At 43.8% G+C, this 19,186-nt stretch overlaps 1 protein-coding gene across 5 annotated transcripts in view; it reads right to left on the reverse strand.

The window, feature by feature from the left end:
• The window catches only part of OSBPL10 (oxysterol binding protein like 10), a 726,220-nt gene that overhangs the window by 430,593 nt on the left and 276,441 nt on the right, over nt 1–19,186 (reverse strand). For all 5 annotated transcript variants that reach the window (XM_063922285.1, XM_063922286.1, XM_063922288.1 and 2 more), the window contains exon 3: nt 5,124–5,197. In XM_063922285.1, the coding sequence (XP_063778355.1) occupies nt 5,124–5,197 (74 nt within the window). The remainder of the gene's footprint in view (nt 1–5,123; nt 5,198–19,186) is intronic.

The following is a 19,186-nucleotide window of genomic DNA, read 5'->3' on the forward strand; positions in this document are numbered from 1 at the left end:
ACCTGGACAGTAATAACAGAGTTTGGGAAACTCTGCTCTATATAGTATGTTAGTAAAAACAAAAATATACAGGGGGTGTAGTACAAAACATTCAGTATGTTTACATAGACAGGAGGTTGACATTCACAATTTTGTCACTAAGGGGGACATGTACTAAGCAGTGATAAATGTGGAGAAGTGAGCCAGTGGAGAAGTTGCCCATGGCAATCAATCAGCATCGATGTAACATTTATAATTTGCATACTATAAAAATGTACAGAGCAGCTGATTGGTTGCCATGGGCAACTTCTTCACTGGCTCACTTCTCCACTTTTACCACTGCTTAGTACATGTCCCCCTAAAATGATGTCGAAAGTGGCAGAATGGCGATATTCTGAATTAAGAGCTATACTTGAGGTCATTCACAAGTGAAACGGAGGTTGACAAATGCTCCTAAATGGCTGTCCCATGGTTCTTCAAGGTACACTGCTATGCCTTCACTCTTGAAAGATCTCTCTTGAAAGGTAGAAATGTGCTCAATAAAAATCCCACGCCTACAAGCATTGACATGTACAATTGGGACACTAAAGTCCCGGGTCTGATCCAAGATTTGGAAAATGGTTCCAAACCAAGTCAGACACGAGACAGAACCCTTATCACCGAGGCACTGATCCAGGAATAACCCACATTGGCGCAGTGCCGGCACCTGGAGATTACATCATCTCCTTCTATCAGGTTACCCATATTCACTGCAGCTCACCCGGGTCCTTCCCGTGTTAAACCCTGTTCGGTACCTATATAGAGACATTTCCAATTACTAAAATACCGGGTTCATGCGTGTTCACAGCAATAACCCGGGATTTTCAAGTCAGTAGAAAAGGGAAATTATATGTTCTACAACCAAACTGCTTATACTGTGCCTTGATCATCACAAACCCTGCCCCAATTACCCAGAAATGGCAACTGTAAGGTGGAACTCAGCCCAGTTCAAGCACTATGACTAAGGACTGTACTGCCAAGTTGTGATCAGATGATGGCATGATCTAGAGATGTAGTTGGCATCCTGACAGACGGGATGCCGGCAGCCAGAAGACCGACGCTGGAATCCCAACACTGGTCAGAATGCCAATGCGTGAATCCCAACAGCCAGAATCCCGAACGTAAGTATTCCGGGAAGGGTTAGGGTAAGGCTGCAGGGGGAGTGATAGGGTTAAGCACTAGGGGAAGGGTTAGGGTTAGGCTGCGGGAAGGGAGGGTAAGGGTTATTATTAGTTTAGTTGCTCCAACATGTTAGGATTACAGCAGTCAGGATACTGGTGAATGTATTATGACCGTCGGCATACTAGCTGCCAGTCTCCCGCACCCAACCCTCTAGACTAGCTAAGAGGCAGAAACATTTTAGAGATATACTGAGCACAGAAACATCCCCATGTAAATTAAGAGCCATTCCTTTTCAATATCATTATATTACATTTATATTTCACTTCTAAAATACTGCTCAGTTTTAAACCTTTTATGACATAAATTAATCATGAGAGTGAGGGAGCAGTTGTACAATCCAAGTCTTTTGAGGAGTAAAAATCGTCAAGTGTCCCTATGCTCAGCAAGAGATGCTCATAAAAATATGTTCTCCCACAGTATTTATCTTCTTTCAATGTTCTTGCCACACAAAATGAAATCTCTTTTTTTGTACCACTCAATATAAGAAGGTGCACTGACTCCATACTCAGCAAATAAATACCTCACTTCACCCAACTCCTTCACTCAATCTATGCAAACAGCTGTTCCCTCTCAATCTTACAGTATGTCTGCGTAGGCACATCGGGAGACATACAGCTGGACAGAAGAGGATTCTGTGCTGCATCTTGATTATTTTCAATGCATACATGCAATTTTCCAGCAAAAGACCAGCTGATTTGCACACCAGCACCAGATATAACCAATATATATGTTCAGCAAGAAAGTGGATGGTGACGCTATTCTCGAGTACTGTTAATTGTGTATAAACAAATGTTCATATACCACATATGGAATTTTAAAATTATTAGATTTTTTTTATAATTATTATTATTATTATTAATGTAAATATAGCAAGTCAAAAGATGAGTGTCTTGGAAAAATACCAGAGACTTGGTACTGCAGTTTACTTGGTACTGTATACTGTTATGGGGCAGCACAGTTGGTGTAATGGGTAGCATTACTGCCTCACAGCATTGAAGTCTTGAATTGAGCCCTAACTGTGGAATTTGTATGTTCTCCCCGTGCTTGCATGGCTTACCTGCAGGTACTCTGGTTTCCTTCCAAACTCCAAAAATATAAAACAACAAAATTAACCCTAATGTGTAAGTGTGGTCCACTGGAGCAGGTGTGAATGGCTAAATACTGTATTCTTTATAAAGAGCCGTGGAATATGTGTCCTCTGGTTCCGTTTTTTCCAAATTAATCACAGGTCCTTTTAATTGTGAAAAGAGGCATGTAAACAGGGACAAGCACCAACATAACTAAGCAATTAATACTGAAAGGTCTGCTGGCACATGTAGTCCAACATATTAAACTAATATGTTTCTCATTTATTACCCAAACCTCCACTGGGCAGAAGCTTGGGGAGAGATGTACAATTTGTTACCAAACCCAATTTTCCTATGAAGCATCGGCGTGTGCTAAACAGACAGCAGCTGATTCTCACTATGACAGAGAGATCCCAGGTTTAGGGGTCTATTTACTAAGCCTTGGATGGAGATAAAGCCGACGGAGATAAAGTCCCAGCCAATCGGCTCTTAACTGCCATGTTACAGTCAGGGTTTGAAAAATGTCAGTAAGGAGCTGATTGGCTGTGACTTTATCTACATCCACTTTATCTCCGTCCAAGTATTAGTAAATAGACCCCTAAGTGTTTTACTATTGGGAGCTGGATGATAGGTCAACAGTCATTAACTCAACAGTAAATAGGTTGACTCCATATGGTCCATATGTATTAGGTCAACAGGTACAAAAGGTCGATATATAAAAGGTAGACAGTGTTTAAGGTTGACAGATTCAAATGGTCAACATGACAATGTTGACACACATACAAAATTACATAAATTATTGCATCAACTTTTTTGTGTCGATGATTTCCATGTTGACATTTTGCATGTGTTGACTTTTTGTACCAGTCGACCTTTTGTGGTGTCTACTTTTTTCATTTCGACTTACTGACCTTATCAACCTTTTGACCAAGTCGACCTACTTCATGTCAACTATATGGTGTCAACTTACTGACGACCTATTTCTGGTCGATCCACACTCCTTACTATTACAGTATCAGTAGCACTGGTGCCAATTAGTGTCAATCAGCCTTTATGTTAAAAACGGGTGACAGTTTCAAATGGGTTAGAGAAGACAAATAATTAGGCCCATATTTTGTTACATTTATACATTTTCTTTTCTTTTCTTAAAGATATATCCTGATAGTCATCATCATTATCTTCAGCATCTACCTTCACACCACAGCTTGAGCAGCCACAAAACATAGCCTAATTAGGCTTATTTAGAGGTATGACCTATTCAGAAGAGGCCACATCTCTAGGGATATACCAGAAGCAGCAATAAACAAAATCATCCTTTTCCTGCAATGGGTCTGCCAATAACAAATATGTCTGCAACAAAGTCTGCACAACATTTCACACAGTTTTGGAACACATGAACGTTTAATTGCCAATAGATGAAAGAATCTCATCCAGCATCACATTAATCTCTGTCACCTCTCCTGTATGGAATATTCAAGAAATCTAGCACTGTTTAATCAATCAAACGTCTTCTAAACATTCGTTTCCAGGGAGATCGTGTCCACCGTCAAACAGAGTGTCAGCTGTAATATATGGACATGTTGGAAAAGTTCCCAGACAATCGGATGAAATGACACTACTCAAGACAGTAGGCACATTTATGAGACGTGAGAAGGTCTAACAAGGTAAATAAAAAAAGGCAATTGGAAAAATAAATATAGCGGGATGATGACGATAAAAGCCATGACAACTGAAACACATCTGTTGCCTACAGAGGGAGCTGTTTTGTTCAATCAATATTAATTATAATGCAATCAGATCATTTCACTAGGAATCACTGACATCATCAAGAATAAATGATGAGTGGTTTGGTTTGGTTTTGACTCGGATCTCTTATTGGTTATCTGGCTGTCACGCATTTTGTATAGTCAATAAGACAGATCCGAACTTGTGATAATTTGTAGAAAAGTGGAGAAACAAAGCGAACTGCACATCTCTACCAAAAATAGAAATACAGCCTTTCAATTCTCCTGGAACCAGTGATTTTAAAATGCTGAAAATATAATTCATATCTTTACTTTGAATGGCAAAAATGTTTGCCTCCATGGTCTGTAGATGACAGGTGCATTTAAAAAAACCTTCATGACATCTTATCCAAGTAATAACAAAGTATAATGTCACATCATAATGTGTGCATCCCGCAAAAAGGAAACCGGAATTGTGCCACCCTCTTGTCCCTGCATTCTGAGTGGCAGCAGCGGAAGCACATCTAGTGTTATGGTCCTGATCCTACTTACTTCATCAAGGTAAGTCACATTACTTGCCGTCAGGCAATGATGTGTGTGCACCCAAGTGCTGCAAAGCTATCTATTTTTGGTCCCACAGACATTCTCTATCACAGGGAATATTAAAAACAAACAGTGCAACAGGCTGAAAGTTGGAATCTTTCCATCAGAATTGCATTGTGACTAAGATGCACGTTTGACATAATCAGACACAAAAAAGATGCTCGGTACAAGCTGAGATACATGGGACCTACCTTGCGCGCCGAGAAGGACTGCAGTAATAGTGTATGAGGATACATCTGTATAACTCCCATTTCTACTTTTTAATATCCTTAAACAGATTAAACTAAATTTTGCGACTTTGTGGATACCATGCAACTCCAATGCTAGATGGCATCAAGTAATAGAAGAACAGTGTCAGAGTGGTTCTAAATGCATAGTGATTTTAATCTATTAGAACCCCCAGAATGCCCACAACTGTAAACCCAATACGTGAAAAGGCATATTTTTATAAACACGAGGAAAAGTCTGACTTAGCATTAATGGGTATTAGCAAGGATAACTGTATTATAATAAGTTACTTAATGACTACCTTTGTCTCAGTATGGTACTTGGCACATGCTTGTAGCTGACTCAACCAGAATTGTAGCTCCTTGGAATCACCAGCTAAAATATAAATAAAGATAAACACAATTACTACAGAAATAGACTGTCTTACACAGATCCTTTACCTAATTTATCATGAAATAACACCCTTACTACTGCACTCCTCCTAATGGGGATGTAGTTGACATCCCAACAGTTAGAATGCCAGCTGTCAGAATACTGGTGCCGGCATCCAGACATTGCTGAGAATCCCAAAAGTCAGCATCCCGAACGTAAGTATGCCTGGGAGGGTTAGGGTTAGGCAGTGGGGGGAGGGGAGTTTAGACTGCAGGATGGGAGAGTTAAGGGCCCCATACACTAGAACGATAGTGCCAGATTTCATCCATTTCGACCTTTCGGGTCGATAAATCGGATGGAAAGTTGCAAATCGGATGTGTTTTACAGCCGATCTGATGCGCGGCCCCGTAAGCATCGGATCGGAGCCCCTAAGTTGTTAGTGCTGTATTTGTGATATGTGGGTTACCGCAGGCATGGCTGGGATCGCATAAGATACATTGTATGCAAAAGGACCGCATACCATGTATCCTATGCGATCCTGCCACCAGGGAGGCTGCCGGGTGGTTCAAGGGGAAAACGTATGCGACATGAGGGTCCGACATGTCGCTGTAGTGTATGGGGCCCTTTAGGGTTAGGCAGTGGATAGTGATGGCTAGGGTTAGGGTAAGGGTGAGGGTTAGCATACTTACTAAAAAGTGTTGGGATCCTGACAGTTGGGGTTCTGATCGCCGGCATATGTGCATAGTACAGCTCTCCCTAATGCATTATGGGGACAATTCATAAAATAAATGTGGAAGCTTAAAGACATACTGTATTCTGGTAAGTAAAGGTTCTAAAGTAGTTTACAAACGTGTTTTTTTCCACAGTTATAAACTGTTTCAAAGATATCTAAATTACTAATCAGCTTTTGTAACAAATAATTGCTATTTGTTTTTTTCCAAGCTGACTGGCACTGATAAAACTGTTCCGAGTTAATGTAAGCCACATTGTTATTTTCATCTACCCATATGAAAGCCTAAAATATTTATGTAAAATTCCTTTACCTCTCAAAGCTTCATTAAGTACCTGCACACTCCCCCAATTCCATCAAGCTGTTCAGTGATAACATTTCCTACAGTTTCATGCCTGACTAAGGTGCCATTCTCCAACATATAGCTAACAGCTACAGCAATCCCCTTTACCAATCAGTGTATATACTTTGTATACTACAATGGATTTATCTGGCATAGGTCAGAGGGTATCCACACCACATGACAGCAATCAGTGCTAAAGCATTGCGTTTTGCAAGATGCTTATTCTCAGCGGGTTTAACCTTGTTAAAGCAACAATATTAAATGCAGAACAAATGTAAAAACCGTAGAGAATCAGTGGTTTGCAAAAGTTGCCACTTAGTAAATCTACTTCTCGGGTAATATAAAACAACACATCAAGCACAAAAATGGGGCAGACATTATAAAGACAGCACAATGATTAATTTAACTAATTTAAGATATAAATAAGGCTAACAAAGACAGTATTATCGGAGACAAAGTAAAAAGCTCTACTAAAGCTGTACGAGGTTGGATGCAATGTGAGGCTTACACTTCTGTTTAATGCAGGTTTTAGGATTTGTTCACATCCAGATGTACTGGTTAGTTTGCAATGTAATTTCCTGAGGGACTGCACATAGGTTTAGAAGACCATGTAAGAATACGAGTTCTTCTGTCAGCAAAAGGAAAAACAACTATTAACTACTTCGAAAGGTGATGAGACAGGGCAGTCAGAATTCTAAATAAAATGGAATTCAGTTCATTTAGATGTTGTGAGCTGTAGACACCATTCTCCAAGTGCAGCTGCTCCATTTTGCCTACTTGCAAGTAGGCTTGGACTGGTCCACAGGGGTACAGGGGAAACTGTGCACTTGAATTATACATTATACATATGTTACCTTATACAGCACAGGACTATGGTGTATTATCTACAAGGCATTGCTGTTATTAAATTGGTACATTACCATGCATGTACTAGCAGTATTTACTATATATATCTATCAGGAGGCCCAGCCCATGCACTCTCTAACGGTTAGATAAACCAATGTGGCGGCAGGTCACACTCCTTCTGGAGACTACTCACACCCCTAAACATTGGCCCCTACCACTGCATTCCACTGGTGGTCTCTTCATACCCCAGTCCAACACTGCTTGTAACTAAGAACTTCCAGCTCTGCAAAGGAGGCATATGAGTATCTGACACAATGACAGCTGGCTTTTGGCCAGACAGCTAAAACTTTCATCCAAACCGCAGACAACTGTCATTACAGCTAGTCCTTCCCTCTACTCCCATGCCTCTTCTGCAATCATTCTTGAAGCTCTCCTCTAGAAATCCCCAGTAAAAGACAGACAGGCAGCAATACTGTGTAAACAGTCGGGTTTCAAGAGATTTGGGGACATATTTAATATACCTGAAAGTGTTGACCTGCGCCAAAGGGTGAGATGGTGAAGTACAGAAAGATGCCAGATAGTGGGAACTGTTCAACAAACAATATATTGGAATCTACACTTCTCTCCCTTTACCTTCTACTGAGGCAGCAGCTGATCAAGTGATCTTCAAAATCAGATCAAAGGAGCTGTTCAAAGGACAACGCTACAAAATTAACCCCACAACCATAGGGCAACGGCACAAGACTGCGGCCCAACACCATTTTATTATTGAAACAAAATGAGCCCATTTAATAAACAGTATATTGGTGAAGACTTTGCAATAATCAGTATACACTGTGACTGTCTCTGTTGCATAATTTACGAAGAGGCATCACTGCCTAACTATAATGCAAACTATTAAAGGGAGAGGACCATATAGTTCCTACAGTTAATAACATATTTAATAAAAGTACTATACAGCCATAAAATGTAATATACGGTATGTTATAGTATAATAACCAATCTAAATATACTAGTATGGAGATGATGCAACTACTCCTTAAATGTGGCAATAACATTTACTTTAACTTGTAGCTAAATAAATAGAAAAAAAAAACAATGTAAAAACCTATGTTGGCTGTATGAAGTGACAGAAGTACTGCAGTCTCGCTGCTACACAGTGCCATGTACTGAATGGGTGCTGCCATAGAATTCTGGTACATTGTACCAGGTGTTAATGCAGGTGAATGCTATCTAGCAACATTGAAATTTACACAACAAAAAGCATAGCTTGTCACAAATTGCGTGCACACAAGTACATTCACTTACATATATTGAGGTATATTTTAGACTATCAGTATTAATTTGTTTCTATAAGGTTTTAGTAACTGTTGCCGAACCTGTAATGTAATACCTGTGTCTATAAGGTCCTATATAGTAAGAAGACTGTAAAGCGCTGCGGAATATGTGTGCGCTACATAAATAACTGGTAATAATAACTAATAAAGCCTAACAAAGTGATTCATATCAAGTCAGTAAATGTTTCTGTGCGCTGCCTGAACTGACCACAAATGCACACTGAAGGAATACTTGCTGTAACTTTCTCCATTTCCTTGTGATGTTGAAATACAATTATGCTGTCAATTACCAACCTCTTATGGTTGCCTCGCTTAAGGTTGGAAGAAAGGCAGCCTCAGCTCCCGGGGGAGGCTGGTTCTGCTACACTTCTGTATTTAATATGCTATGTGTTAAGTAGAAGTTTTATGAGGTTTTTCAGCCAGGAGAATAATTTCTCCATTAACACATGTCATCACGTTACTCTTGTTACTGGCCAAACATACTGGAGACTCTAATTTAACAATACAATTTACATTTTTAAAAAGGCAAAGAAAGCAACATTATATTGTAAAATGAAGCTAAAAAACCTAATCCCTCATATCCGACACCCTAAATGAAAAGTCAATAAGATTATTGTGCCATTAAGGATGAAAGTTATAAGTAAATGGGATGCCTTATGGCTGCCTCTGATTACATGACTGACAGAACTGGATATGTGATAATGGTTTAATAGGCCCGACATTATTATTATTTGAATCTGGATTGTTGCCTTAGGTGTGAATGATTGGGGAGCACATAAAATACATAGGGATCTATTTGTGGAGCAGTGAAAACAGTTGAGAAACAGACCAGTGGAGAAGCTGCCCATGGCAACCAATCAGCATCTCCCTTACATTTTATAGAATGTACTTGATAAAGGCTTCCTTGAAAGCTGACTGGTTGGCATGGGCAACTTCTCCACTGGCCCTTTTCTCCACTCTTTTCACTGCTTCATGAACAGACACCTTTATGGGTGATACAATGTCACTAGTCCAGAGTTTACAATGTCCCCACGGTTGCCCCTCTTTGAGCGTCAGCCTCTAACATTACAGCTTCTATTATGTGAAGCTGCTACTGACTGCTGCTCCTCCAGGTTAGTGTTACATTGAAAGGGAGTCTCTGGATGATGATGTCACAGTCAAGCACCACACTTCTAGTCCAAGGAGGAGAAGATGTCACCCTCACCATCCACCTGCTAGGGTATGCAGTGGGAGTCAGGGACATGCGGTGAGGTAAATGGCTCAGGAGGCACTGGCTAGTACAGATCCAGATTTACACACAATATATGAGCCAAAGAGTTCATGAGAGCATTATGCAAAGTTGCCAGGGTATAATCTCTTGGAAATTTGGTGTCTCTTGGTGATGATGTCACAGTCAAGCACTACACTTCCAGTCCAAGGAGTAGAAGATGTCACCCTCACCATCCACCTGCTAAGGTATGCAGTGGGAGTCAGGGACATGCAGTGAGGTAAATGGCTCAGGAGGCACTGACTAGTAGCAGAGGCAGATTTACACACAATATATGAGCCAAAGGGATCACGTGGGCATTATGCAAAGGTGCCAGGGTATAATCTGGTGAGTTTTGATCAGAGAAGTGCGGAAAAGGTAGGCAGGGGATGCTTTTTAGTTCAGAGTTCTGACTATATAAATGATTAGAATAATACAAAGAAGATATTTCTAACATAGTCTTTAGCTATATACTTATTACAGTCAAAAGTCTGATGCAGAAGTTAGTATGACAGGAAAGGCACTGCCTCACCTGCCTCACCCCACCACACATCACTGGAGGTAGTTGGGCACAACGCGAGGGGGAGCCGTCTTTGATAGGAGTGGGGGTCTGCCAAACAAGGTGCCACCAGCCCTTTCCTTAGCATACCAAACTTGCTAAGAGAAATCACTTAAGAATTAGTTGCTATTTATATGGGTTTTTTTAACAGAATTTCTGTTGAGGATGGGGGCTATTAGTGCATAAGTGCCAAACTGCCAGTGTAAAAAACTATAATAATTTTATTTACTAGAATTAATGTAATTCTTAAAAATTTGATGGGATATACAATGTAATATACAGAGTTGAGTTGAAATGAAGGGGGAGGCGTGTAGGAGAAATTAATGAAACAAACAGTGCTGTTTACCACCAGTCTTGTCCTACACTGGACGATAAACATGTGGGATCATTACATCTGCTTAGATGAAAAAGTTATATAGCTTTACTTGTAAGATAATGGGATTGCATTACTACTGTGTTCACCTGATGGCTTAATGGATTGCAAAAATAATAATAATTTTCCACTTCTCCATACCACTTTTTACATTGATCTAACAAACGCAAGTGAACTTCTAGGATTATTAAATATTACAGAGGTAATTTCACTTAAATATTTGAATCAATTAGATGATAATTCATCATGAGTTAGAAAAACATTAAAATACATTTTGTTTATCTTCACCATCAGTCTGCTTTTCATCACGTAAGTTTTGCGTAAATAAATCATCCGGCAAAAAAAAAAACACTTAAAAGATACGATATTGTAGGAGGTTACAAAATGGACAACGGATAAACAAACATGATACATGTTAATGATCTGAAGCCTTAATTTGTATTTTTAGAACTTAGAATAGGATTGTGAATTAAACAGTGATGTAAACATGCTTTCCAAACACTAACTTTAGTTAGTGCGTCATGTGGCTCATGAAGCACCCTTATTGCGGGGCTGCAGGGAGAGGAGGTGGGAGTGTGATGCCGGCATTTCATTACGCCCATACTCCCTGCACTGTCTGACCACCTGCCAGTGCCGCGATTAGTGTGAAACAGCCATACAAGTGAGGGTGACTAGCTACAAAAGACCAAGGGGGATGGGGGGGGGGGGGGGGGTTCGGGAGAGGAGAGAGAGAAGGGGGAAGGATGCTACTAAGAGGCACAGTGAAGAGGAGAAAGATACAGGGAAGAGGGGGGCAGGGTGAATGGGGAAGCTGACAGGCAGAGTGAAGGGGGAGCAGGCAGAGAGGCACAGAGTGAAGGGGGGCAGGCTGAAAGGCTCAGAGTGAAGGGGGAGCAGGCTAAGAGACACAGAGAAGGGGCAGGCTGAGAGGCACAGAGTGAAGGGGGAAAAGGCTAAGAGTGAAGGGGGAGCAGGCTGAGAGACACAGAGTGAAGGGGGAGCAGGCTGAGAGGCACAGAGAGAAGGAGGAGCAGGCTGAGAGGCTCAGAGTGAAATGGGAGCAGGCTGAGAGACACAGAGTGAAGGGGGAGCAGGCTGAGAGGCACAGAGAGAAGGAGGAGCAGGCTGAGAGGCACAGAGAGAAGGAGGAGCAGGCTGAGAGGCTCAAAGTGAAATGGGAGCAGGCTGAGAGACACAGAGTGAAGGGGGAGCAGGTTGAGAGGCACAGAGAGAAGGAGGAGCAGGCTGAGAGGCTCAGAGTGAAATGGGAGCAGACTGAGAGACACAGAATGAAGGGGGAGCAGGCTGAGAGGCACAGAGAGAAGGAGGAGCAGGCTCAGAGTGAAGGGGGAGCAGGCTGAGAGGCACAGAGTGAAGGGGGAGCATCGGAGACTGACATCTTGACTTAACCTGTCCAGGAAAGAGAATTTAAGAAAGAAAAGAGAAGAGAGAAAAGATTAACTGTTATTGTATGTGTGCATTTTGTATATCTTATATTATAATTATAAATACAGTATGTTGTATTTATTTTTATTTCTTTGTGATTGAAGACTATTTAGTATAAATTATGTTCAAACCAGCCACACATCAACAGCAGTATAAGTTAGAGATAAAAGGTTCGGTTCCCTGAGACCCGGACCCACTCGAACATAGCGTTCCGAGCCAGAATCCGAGTCCTACTCGGGTTTTCCCGCCAGATTCGGATCCCAAAACGTGGCAAAATGTCATCCTCCTCCCGCTGTCAGATTCTACCGGGTTTTGGATTCTATAAAGGTCCCTGGTGATCACGTCATTTTCACTCTGGCTATGGAGCTTGTAGTATGCAGACATGTCCGTGCTGTGTCCGTCCAGGGGTGCTCTGTTTTCCATCCTCCAGGGATGCTGTGTTGTCCATCCCGGGGTGCTGCTGTGCATCAAGGGGCTGGGGCTGCTGTGTCTGATTATGGATGATTTGTTCGTCCAAAAAGGGTGTGCTCTTTCCGTCCATAAAGCTGTCTGTCCATAAAGGGGTTGCTGTGTCCACCAGGAGTGCTCTGTCCATTCTGTGTCCGTTCAGAAAGGAGCTGCTGTGTCCTCCAGGGCTGCTCTGTCCATCCATAAAAGGGCTACTGTTTCCGTCCAGGGGTGTTCTGTCAATCTGGGGGTGCTCTGCCCCGGTGTGAACAAAATAAAAGATATATATATATATATATATATATATATACACACACATATATATAATTTTTTTTATTTTATTTTTGTGCTGTTATCCATTAAGGGGCTGCTTTATCCGTCCGTCAAGGGGCTGCTGTGTCCGACAGTCTAACAAAATAAAAGCAAAAAAAATAATTGAAAAAAAAAAATATTTTTTTGTGCTATACCCGTGTACTATACAATTATTTTTCTATGACACTCCTGGTCACACTACAGCGTATCATACACGTATAGTGACACTGTAGGTGGTCCATCCCCAGGAGTGCTGTATTGTATCATACACGTATAGTGACACTGTAGGTGGTCCATCCCCAGGAGTGCTGTATTGTTGTCTCAAGGGGCTGCTGTGTCCGACAAGGGGCTGCTGTCCGTCCAAGGGTGCTCTGTCAAACTAGGGGTGCTCTGACCCAGTCTAACAAAATAAAAGCTAAAAAAAAAAATGAGTACTATACAATTATTTTTCTATGCCACTCCTGGTCACACTACAATGTATCATACACGTATAGTGACACTGTAGGTGGTCCATCCCCAGGAGTGCTGTTTTGTTGTCTCAAGGCACTACCATGTCCACCCGTTAAGGGGCTGCTGTGTCCGTTCAGTGGTGCTCTGTCAATCTAGGTGTGCTCTGCCTCAGTGTAAACCAAAAAAGCTAAAAATATAATTTTATATATATATATATATATATATATATATATATATACATATATATATATAGTATACATGGATTGTCCTGCACACGAATAAAGCCTTGGTCACGACTGATTTTTACATATTGAATGACTCCATTATTGCGAGAGTGCACCTCCACTTTGTGGGATTTGTTTGCATATATATATATATATATATATATACACACACACTCCTCCAACGGAGGCACTCAGGACTTACTTAAAAGAAAGACAAAATTTGGTTTTTAGTAGGCAACGTTTCAGCGCCAATCAGCGCTTTTATCAAGCCATATGACTGTTGGTTTTGCCTCTTATGACGATGTAATCCTTCTTTCTGTAACAGGTATAAAACATAAGATTTTACTTACCGGTAAATCTATTTCTCGTAGTCCGTAGTGGATGCTGGGGACTCCGTAAGGACCATGGGGAATAGACGGGCTCCGCAGGAGACATGGGCACTTTAAGAAAGAATTTAGGTTCTGGTGTGCTCTGGCTCCTCCCTCTATGTCCCTCCTCCAGACCTCAGTTAGAGAAACTGTGCCCGGAAGAGCTGACAGTACAAGGAAAGGATTTTGGAAATCCAGGGCAAGACTCATACCAGCCACACCAATCACACCGTATAACTTGTGATAAACTTACCCAGTTAACAGTATGAACAACAACAGAGCATCAGATCAACCCTGATGCAACTATAACATAACCCTTATTTAAGCAATAACTATATACAAGCATTGCAGAAGAAGTCCGCACTTGGGACGGGCGCCCAGCATTCACTACGGACTACGAGAAATAGATTTACCGGTAAGTAAAATCTTATTTTCTCTAACGTCCTAGTGGATGCTGGGGACTCCGTAAGGACCATGGGGATTATACCAAAGCTCCCAAATGGGCGGGAGAGTGCGGATGACTCTGCAGCACCGATTGAGCAAACACAAGGTCCTCCTCAGCCAGGGTATCAAACTTGTAGAACCTTGCAAAGGTGTTTGAACCTGACCAAGTAGCCGCTCGGCAAAGTTGTAATGCCGAGACCCCTCGGGCAGCCGCCCAAGAAGAGCCCACCTTTCTTGTGGAATGGGCCTTAACTGATTTAGGCAGCGGCAATCCAGCCGCAGAATGAGCCTGCTGAATCGTGTTACAGATCCAGCGAGCAATAGTCTGCTTTGAAGCAGGCGCCCCAAGCTTTTTGGAAGCATACAGGATAAACAAAGATTCTGTTTTCCTGACCCTAGCTGTTCTGGCTACATAAACCTTCAAAGCCCTGACCACATCCAGTAACTCGGAATCCTCCAGTCAGTAGTAGCCACAGGCACCACAATAGGTTGGTTCATATGAAAGGATGAAACCACTTTCGGCAGAAATTGTGGGCGGGTCCGCAATTCTGCTCTATCCGCATAGAAAACCAGATAAGGGCTTTTATGTGACAATGCCGCCAATTCTGACACCCGCCTAGCCGAAGCCAAGGCTAGTAGCATGACCACCTTCCACGTGAGATATTTCAATTCCACCGACTTGAGTGGTTCAAACCAGTGTGATTTCAGGAAATTCAACACCACGTTAAGATCCCAAGGTGCCACTGGAGGGACAAAAGGGGGCTGAATATGCAGCACTCCCTTTACAAACGTCTGAACTTCAGGCAGAGAAGCCAGTTCTTTTTGAAAGAAAATGGATAGGGCCGAAATCTGGACCTTAATGGAACCCAATTTTAGGCCCAAAGTCACTCCCGACTGTAGGAAGTGAAGGAAACGGCCCAGCTAGAATTCCTCCGTAGGGGCATTCCTGGCCTCACACCAAGCAACATATTTTCGCCATATACGGTGATAATGTTGAGCCGTCACGTCTTTCCTAGCCTTTATCAGCGTAGGAATGACCTCATCCAGAATGCCTTTCTCTGCTAGGATCCGGCGTTCAACCGCCATGCCGTCAAACGCAGCCGCGGTAAGTCTTGGAACAGACAGGGCCCCTGTTGCAACAAGTCCTGTCTTAGAGGCAGAGGCCACGGGTCTTCTGTGAGCATTTCTTGCAGATCTGGATACCAAGTCCTTCTTGGCCAATCCGGAACAATGAGTATTGTTCTCACTCCTCTTTTTTTTACGATCCTCAGCACCTTGGGTATGAGAGGAAGAGGAGGAAATACATAGACCGACTGGAACACCCACGGCGTCACCAGTGCGTCCAGAGCTATCGCCTGAGGGTCTCTTGACCTGGCGCAATACTTCTGTAGCTTTTTGTTGAGGCGGGATGCCATCATGTCTACCTGTGGCAGTTCCTACCGACTTGCAACCTGCGTGAAGACTTCTTGATGAAGTCCCCATTCTCCCGGGTGGAGGTCGTGCCTGCTGAGGAAGTCTGCTTCCCAGTTGTCCACTCCCGGAATAAACACTGCTGACAGTGCGCTTACGTGATTCTCCGCCCAGCGAAGAATTCTGGTGGCTTCTACCATCGCCACCCTGCTCCTTGTGCCGCCTTGGCGGTTTACATGAGCCACTGCGGTGATGTCTGACTGAATCAGAACCGGTTGGTCGCGAAGTAGGGACTCCGCTTGGCGTAGGGCGTTGTATATGGCCCTTAGTTCCAGGATGTTGATGTGGAGGCAAGTCTCCTGACTTGACCACAGACCTTGGAAATTTCTTCCCTGTGTGACTGCCCCCCACCCTCGGAGGCTTGCATCCGTGGTCACCAGGACCCAGTCCTGAATGCCGAATCTGCGGCCCTCGAGGAGGTGAGCACTCTGCAGCCACCACAGGAGAGACACCCTGGCCCTGGGGGATAGGGTGATTAACCGATGCATCTGAAGATGTGATCCGGACCATTTGTCCAGTAGATCCCATTGAAAGGTCCTTGCATGGAACCTGCCGAAGGGAATGGCCTCGTATGATGCCACCATCTTTCCCAGGACTCGCGTGCAGTGATGCACCGACACCTGTTTTGGTTTCAATAGGTTTCTGACCAGTGTCATGAGTTCCTGAGCCTTCCCCATCGGGAGATAAACCCTCTTCTGGTCTGTGTCCAGAATCATGCCCAGGAAAGGCAGACGAGTCGTAGGAATCAACTGCGACTTTGGAATATTTAGAATCCAGCCGTGTTGTCGTAACACTTCCATAGAGCGTGCCACGCTGATCAGCAACTGCTCTCTTGACCTCGCCTTTATGAGGAGATCGTCCAAGTATGGGATAATTGTGACCCCTTGCTTCCGCAGGAGTACCATCATCTCCGCCATTACCTTGGTAAATATTCTCGGTGCCGTGGAGAGACCAAACGGCAACGTCTGAAATTGGTAATGACAATCCTGTACCACAAATCTGAGGTACGCCTGATGAGGTGGATAAATGGGGACATGAAGGTATGCATCCTTTATGTCCAGAGACACCATAAAATCCCCCCTTCCAGGCTTGCGATGACCGCTCTGAGCGATTCCATCTTGAACTTGAACCTTTTCAGGTATATGTTCAGGGATTTTAAATTCAATATGGGTCTGACCGAACCGTCCGTTTCGGTACCACAAACATGGTCGAATAATAACCCTTTCCTTGTTGAAGGAGGGGAACCTTGACCACCACCTGTTGAAGATACAATTTGTGAATTGCAGTTAACACTATTTCCCTCTCTAAGGGGGAAGCTGGCAGGGCCGATTTGAGGTATCGGTGAGGGGGCATCTCTTCGAATTCCAGCCTGTATCCCTGAGACACAATCTCTATTGCCCAGGGATCCAACTGGGAGTGAACCCACTTGTGGCTGAAATTTCGGAGACGCGCCCCCACCGGGCCTGGCTCTGCCTGTGGAGCCCCAGCGTCATGCGGTGGATTTAGTGGAAGCCGGGGAGGACTTCTGTTCCTGGGAACTAGCTGCGTTGTGCAGCTTCCTTCCTCTGCCCCTGCCTCTGGCAAGAAAGGACGCACCTCGGACTTTCTTGCCTTTTTGTGATCGAAAGGACTTGCATTTGGTAATACGGTGCTTTCTTAGGTTGTGAGGAAACGTATGGCAAAAAATTTGACTTTCCAGCAGTAGCTGTGGAGACCAGGTCCGAGAGACCGTCCCCAAACAATTCCTCACCCTTGTAAGGTAAAACCTCCATGTGCCTTTTTGAGTCGGCATCACCTGTCCATTGCCGAGTCCACAGGACCCTTCTAGCAGAAATCGACATAGCATTTATTCTAGAGCCCAGAAGGCTAATGTCTCTTTGAGCATCTCTCATATATAGGACAGCGTCTTTTATATGCCCCAGGGTCATTAATATAGTATCCTTGTCTAAGGTATCAAGTTCCTCAGATAAGGTATCCGTCCATGCTGCTACAGCACTACACACCCAGGCTGACGCAATTGCCGGCCTTAGTAAGGTACCTGAATGTGTATAAATGGACTTCAGGGTACCCTCTTGCTTTCTATCCGCAGCATCTTTTAGGGTGGCCGTATCCTGTGACGGCAGGGCTACCCTCTTGGATAAGCGTGTTAAAGCTTTGTCCACCCTAGGGGAGGATTCCCAGCGTAACCTGTCCGTTGGCGGGAAAGGATACGCCATAAGCATCCGTTTGGAAATCTGCAGTTTTTTATCTGGAGATTCCCAAGCCTTTTCACATAACTCATTTAGCTCGTGTGAAGGGGGGCAGGTCACCACCTGCCTTTTTTCCCCATACATATGAACCCTCTTGTCTGGGACTGGGGTTTCCTCTGTGATGTGCAACACATCCTTAATTGCTATAATCATATAACGGATGGATTTAGCCAATTTAGGCTGTAACTTTGCATCATCGTAATCGACACTGGAGTCAGAATCCATGTCGGTATCTGTGTCAACAATTTGGGATAGTGGGCGCTTCTGAGACCCTGACGGCCTCTGCGACATAGAATCAGGCACGGGCTGAGACCCTGACTGTCCTAAGGTTTCAGCTTTATCCAACCTTTTATGCAAGGAATTAACATTATCATTTAAAACCTTCCACATATCCATCCAATCAGGTGTCGGCGCCGTCGGCGGAGACACCACATTCATTTGCTCCCGCTCCGTTTCCACATAGCCTTCCTCGTCAAACATGTCGACACAAGCGTACCGACACACCACACACACAGGGAATGCTCTTTTTGAAGACAGTTCCCCCACAAGGCCCTTTGGAGAGACAGAGAGAGAGTATGCCAGCACACACCCCAGCGCTATATAACCCAGGAATAACACAGTAACTTAATGTTAACCCAGTAGCCGCTGTTATATTGATTTTTGCGCCAAATTATGTGCCCCCCCTCTCATTTTACCCTCTTCTACCGTGTATCTGCAGGGGAGAGCCTGGGGAGCTTCCTCTCAGCGGAGCTGTGGAGAAAAAATGGCGCTGGTGAGTGCTGAGGAAGAAGCCCCGCCCCCTCAGCGGCGGCTTCTGTCCCGCTTTAATATACAATTTTTGGCGGGGGCTCATACATATATACAGTGCCCAACTGTATATATGCAAACTTTTGCCAAAGAGGTCCTAAATTGCTGCCCAGGGCGCCCCCCCTGCGCCCTGCACCCTTACAGTGACCGGAGTATGTGGGTGTGTGTGGGAGCAATGGCGCACAGCTGCAGTGCTGTGCGCTACCTCATGTGAAGACTGGAGTCTTCTGCCGCCGATTTCGAAGTCTTCTTGCTTCTTTCACCCGGCTTCTGTCTTCCGGCTCTGCGAGGGGGACGGCGGCGCGGCTCTGGGATCGGACGACGAGGGTGAGATCCTGTGT

Source organism: Pseudophryne corroboree, chromosome 5 (assembly GCF_028390025.1).
Source record: "Pseudophryne corroboree isolate aPseCor3 chromosome 5, aPseCor3.hap2, whole genome shotgun sequence".
In the NCBI taxonomy this organism is placed as follows: domain Eukaryota; kingdom Metazoa; phylum Chordata; class Amphibia; order Anura; family Myobatrachidae; genus Pseudophryne; species Pseudophryne corroboree.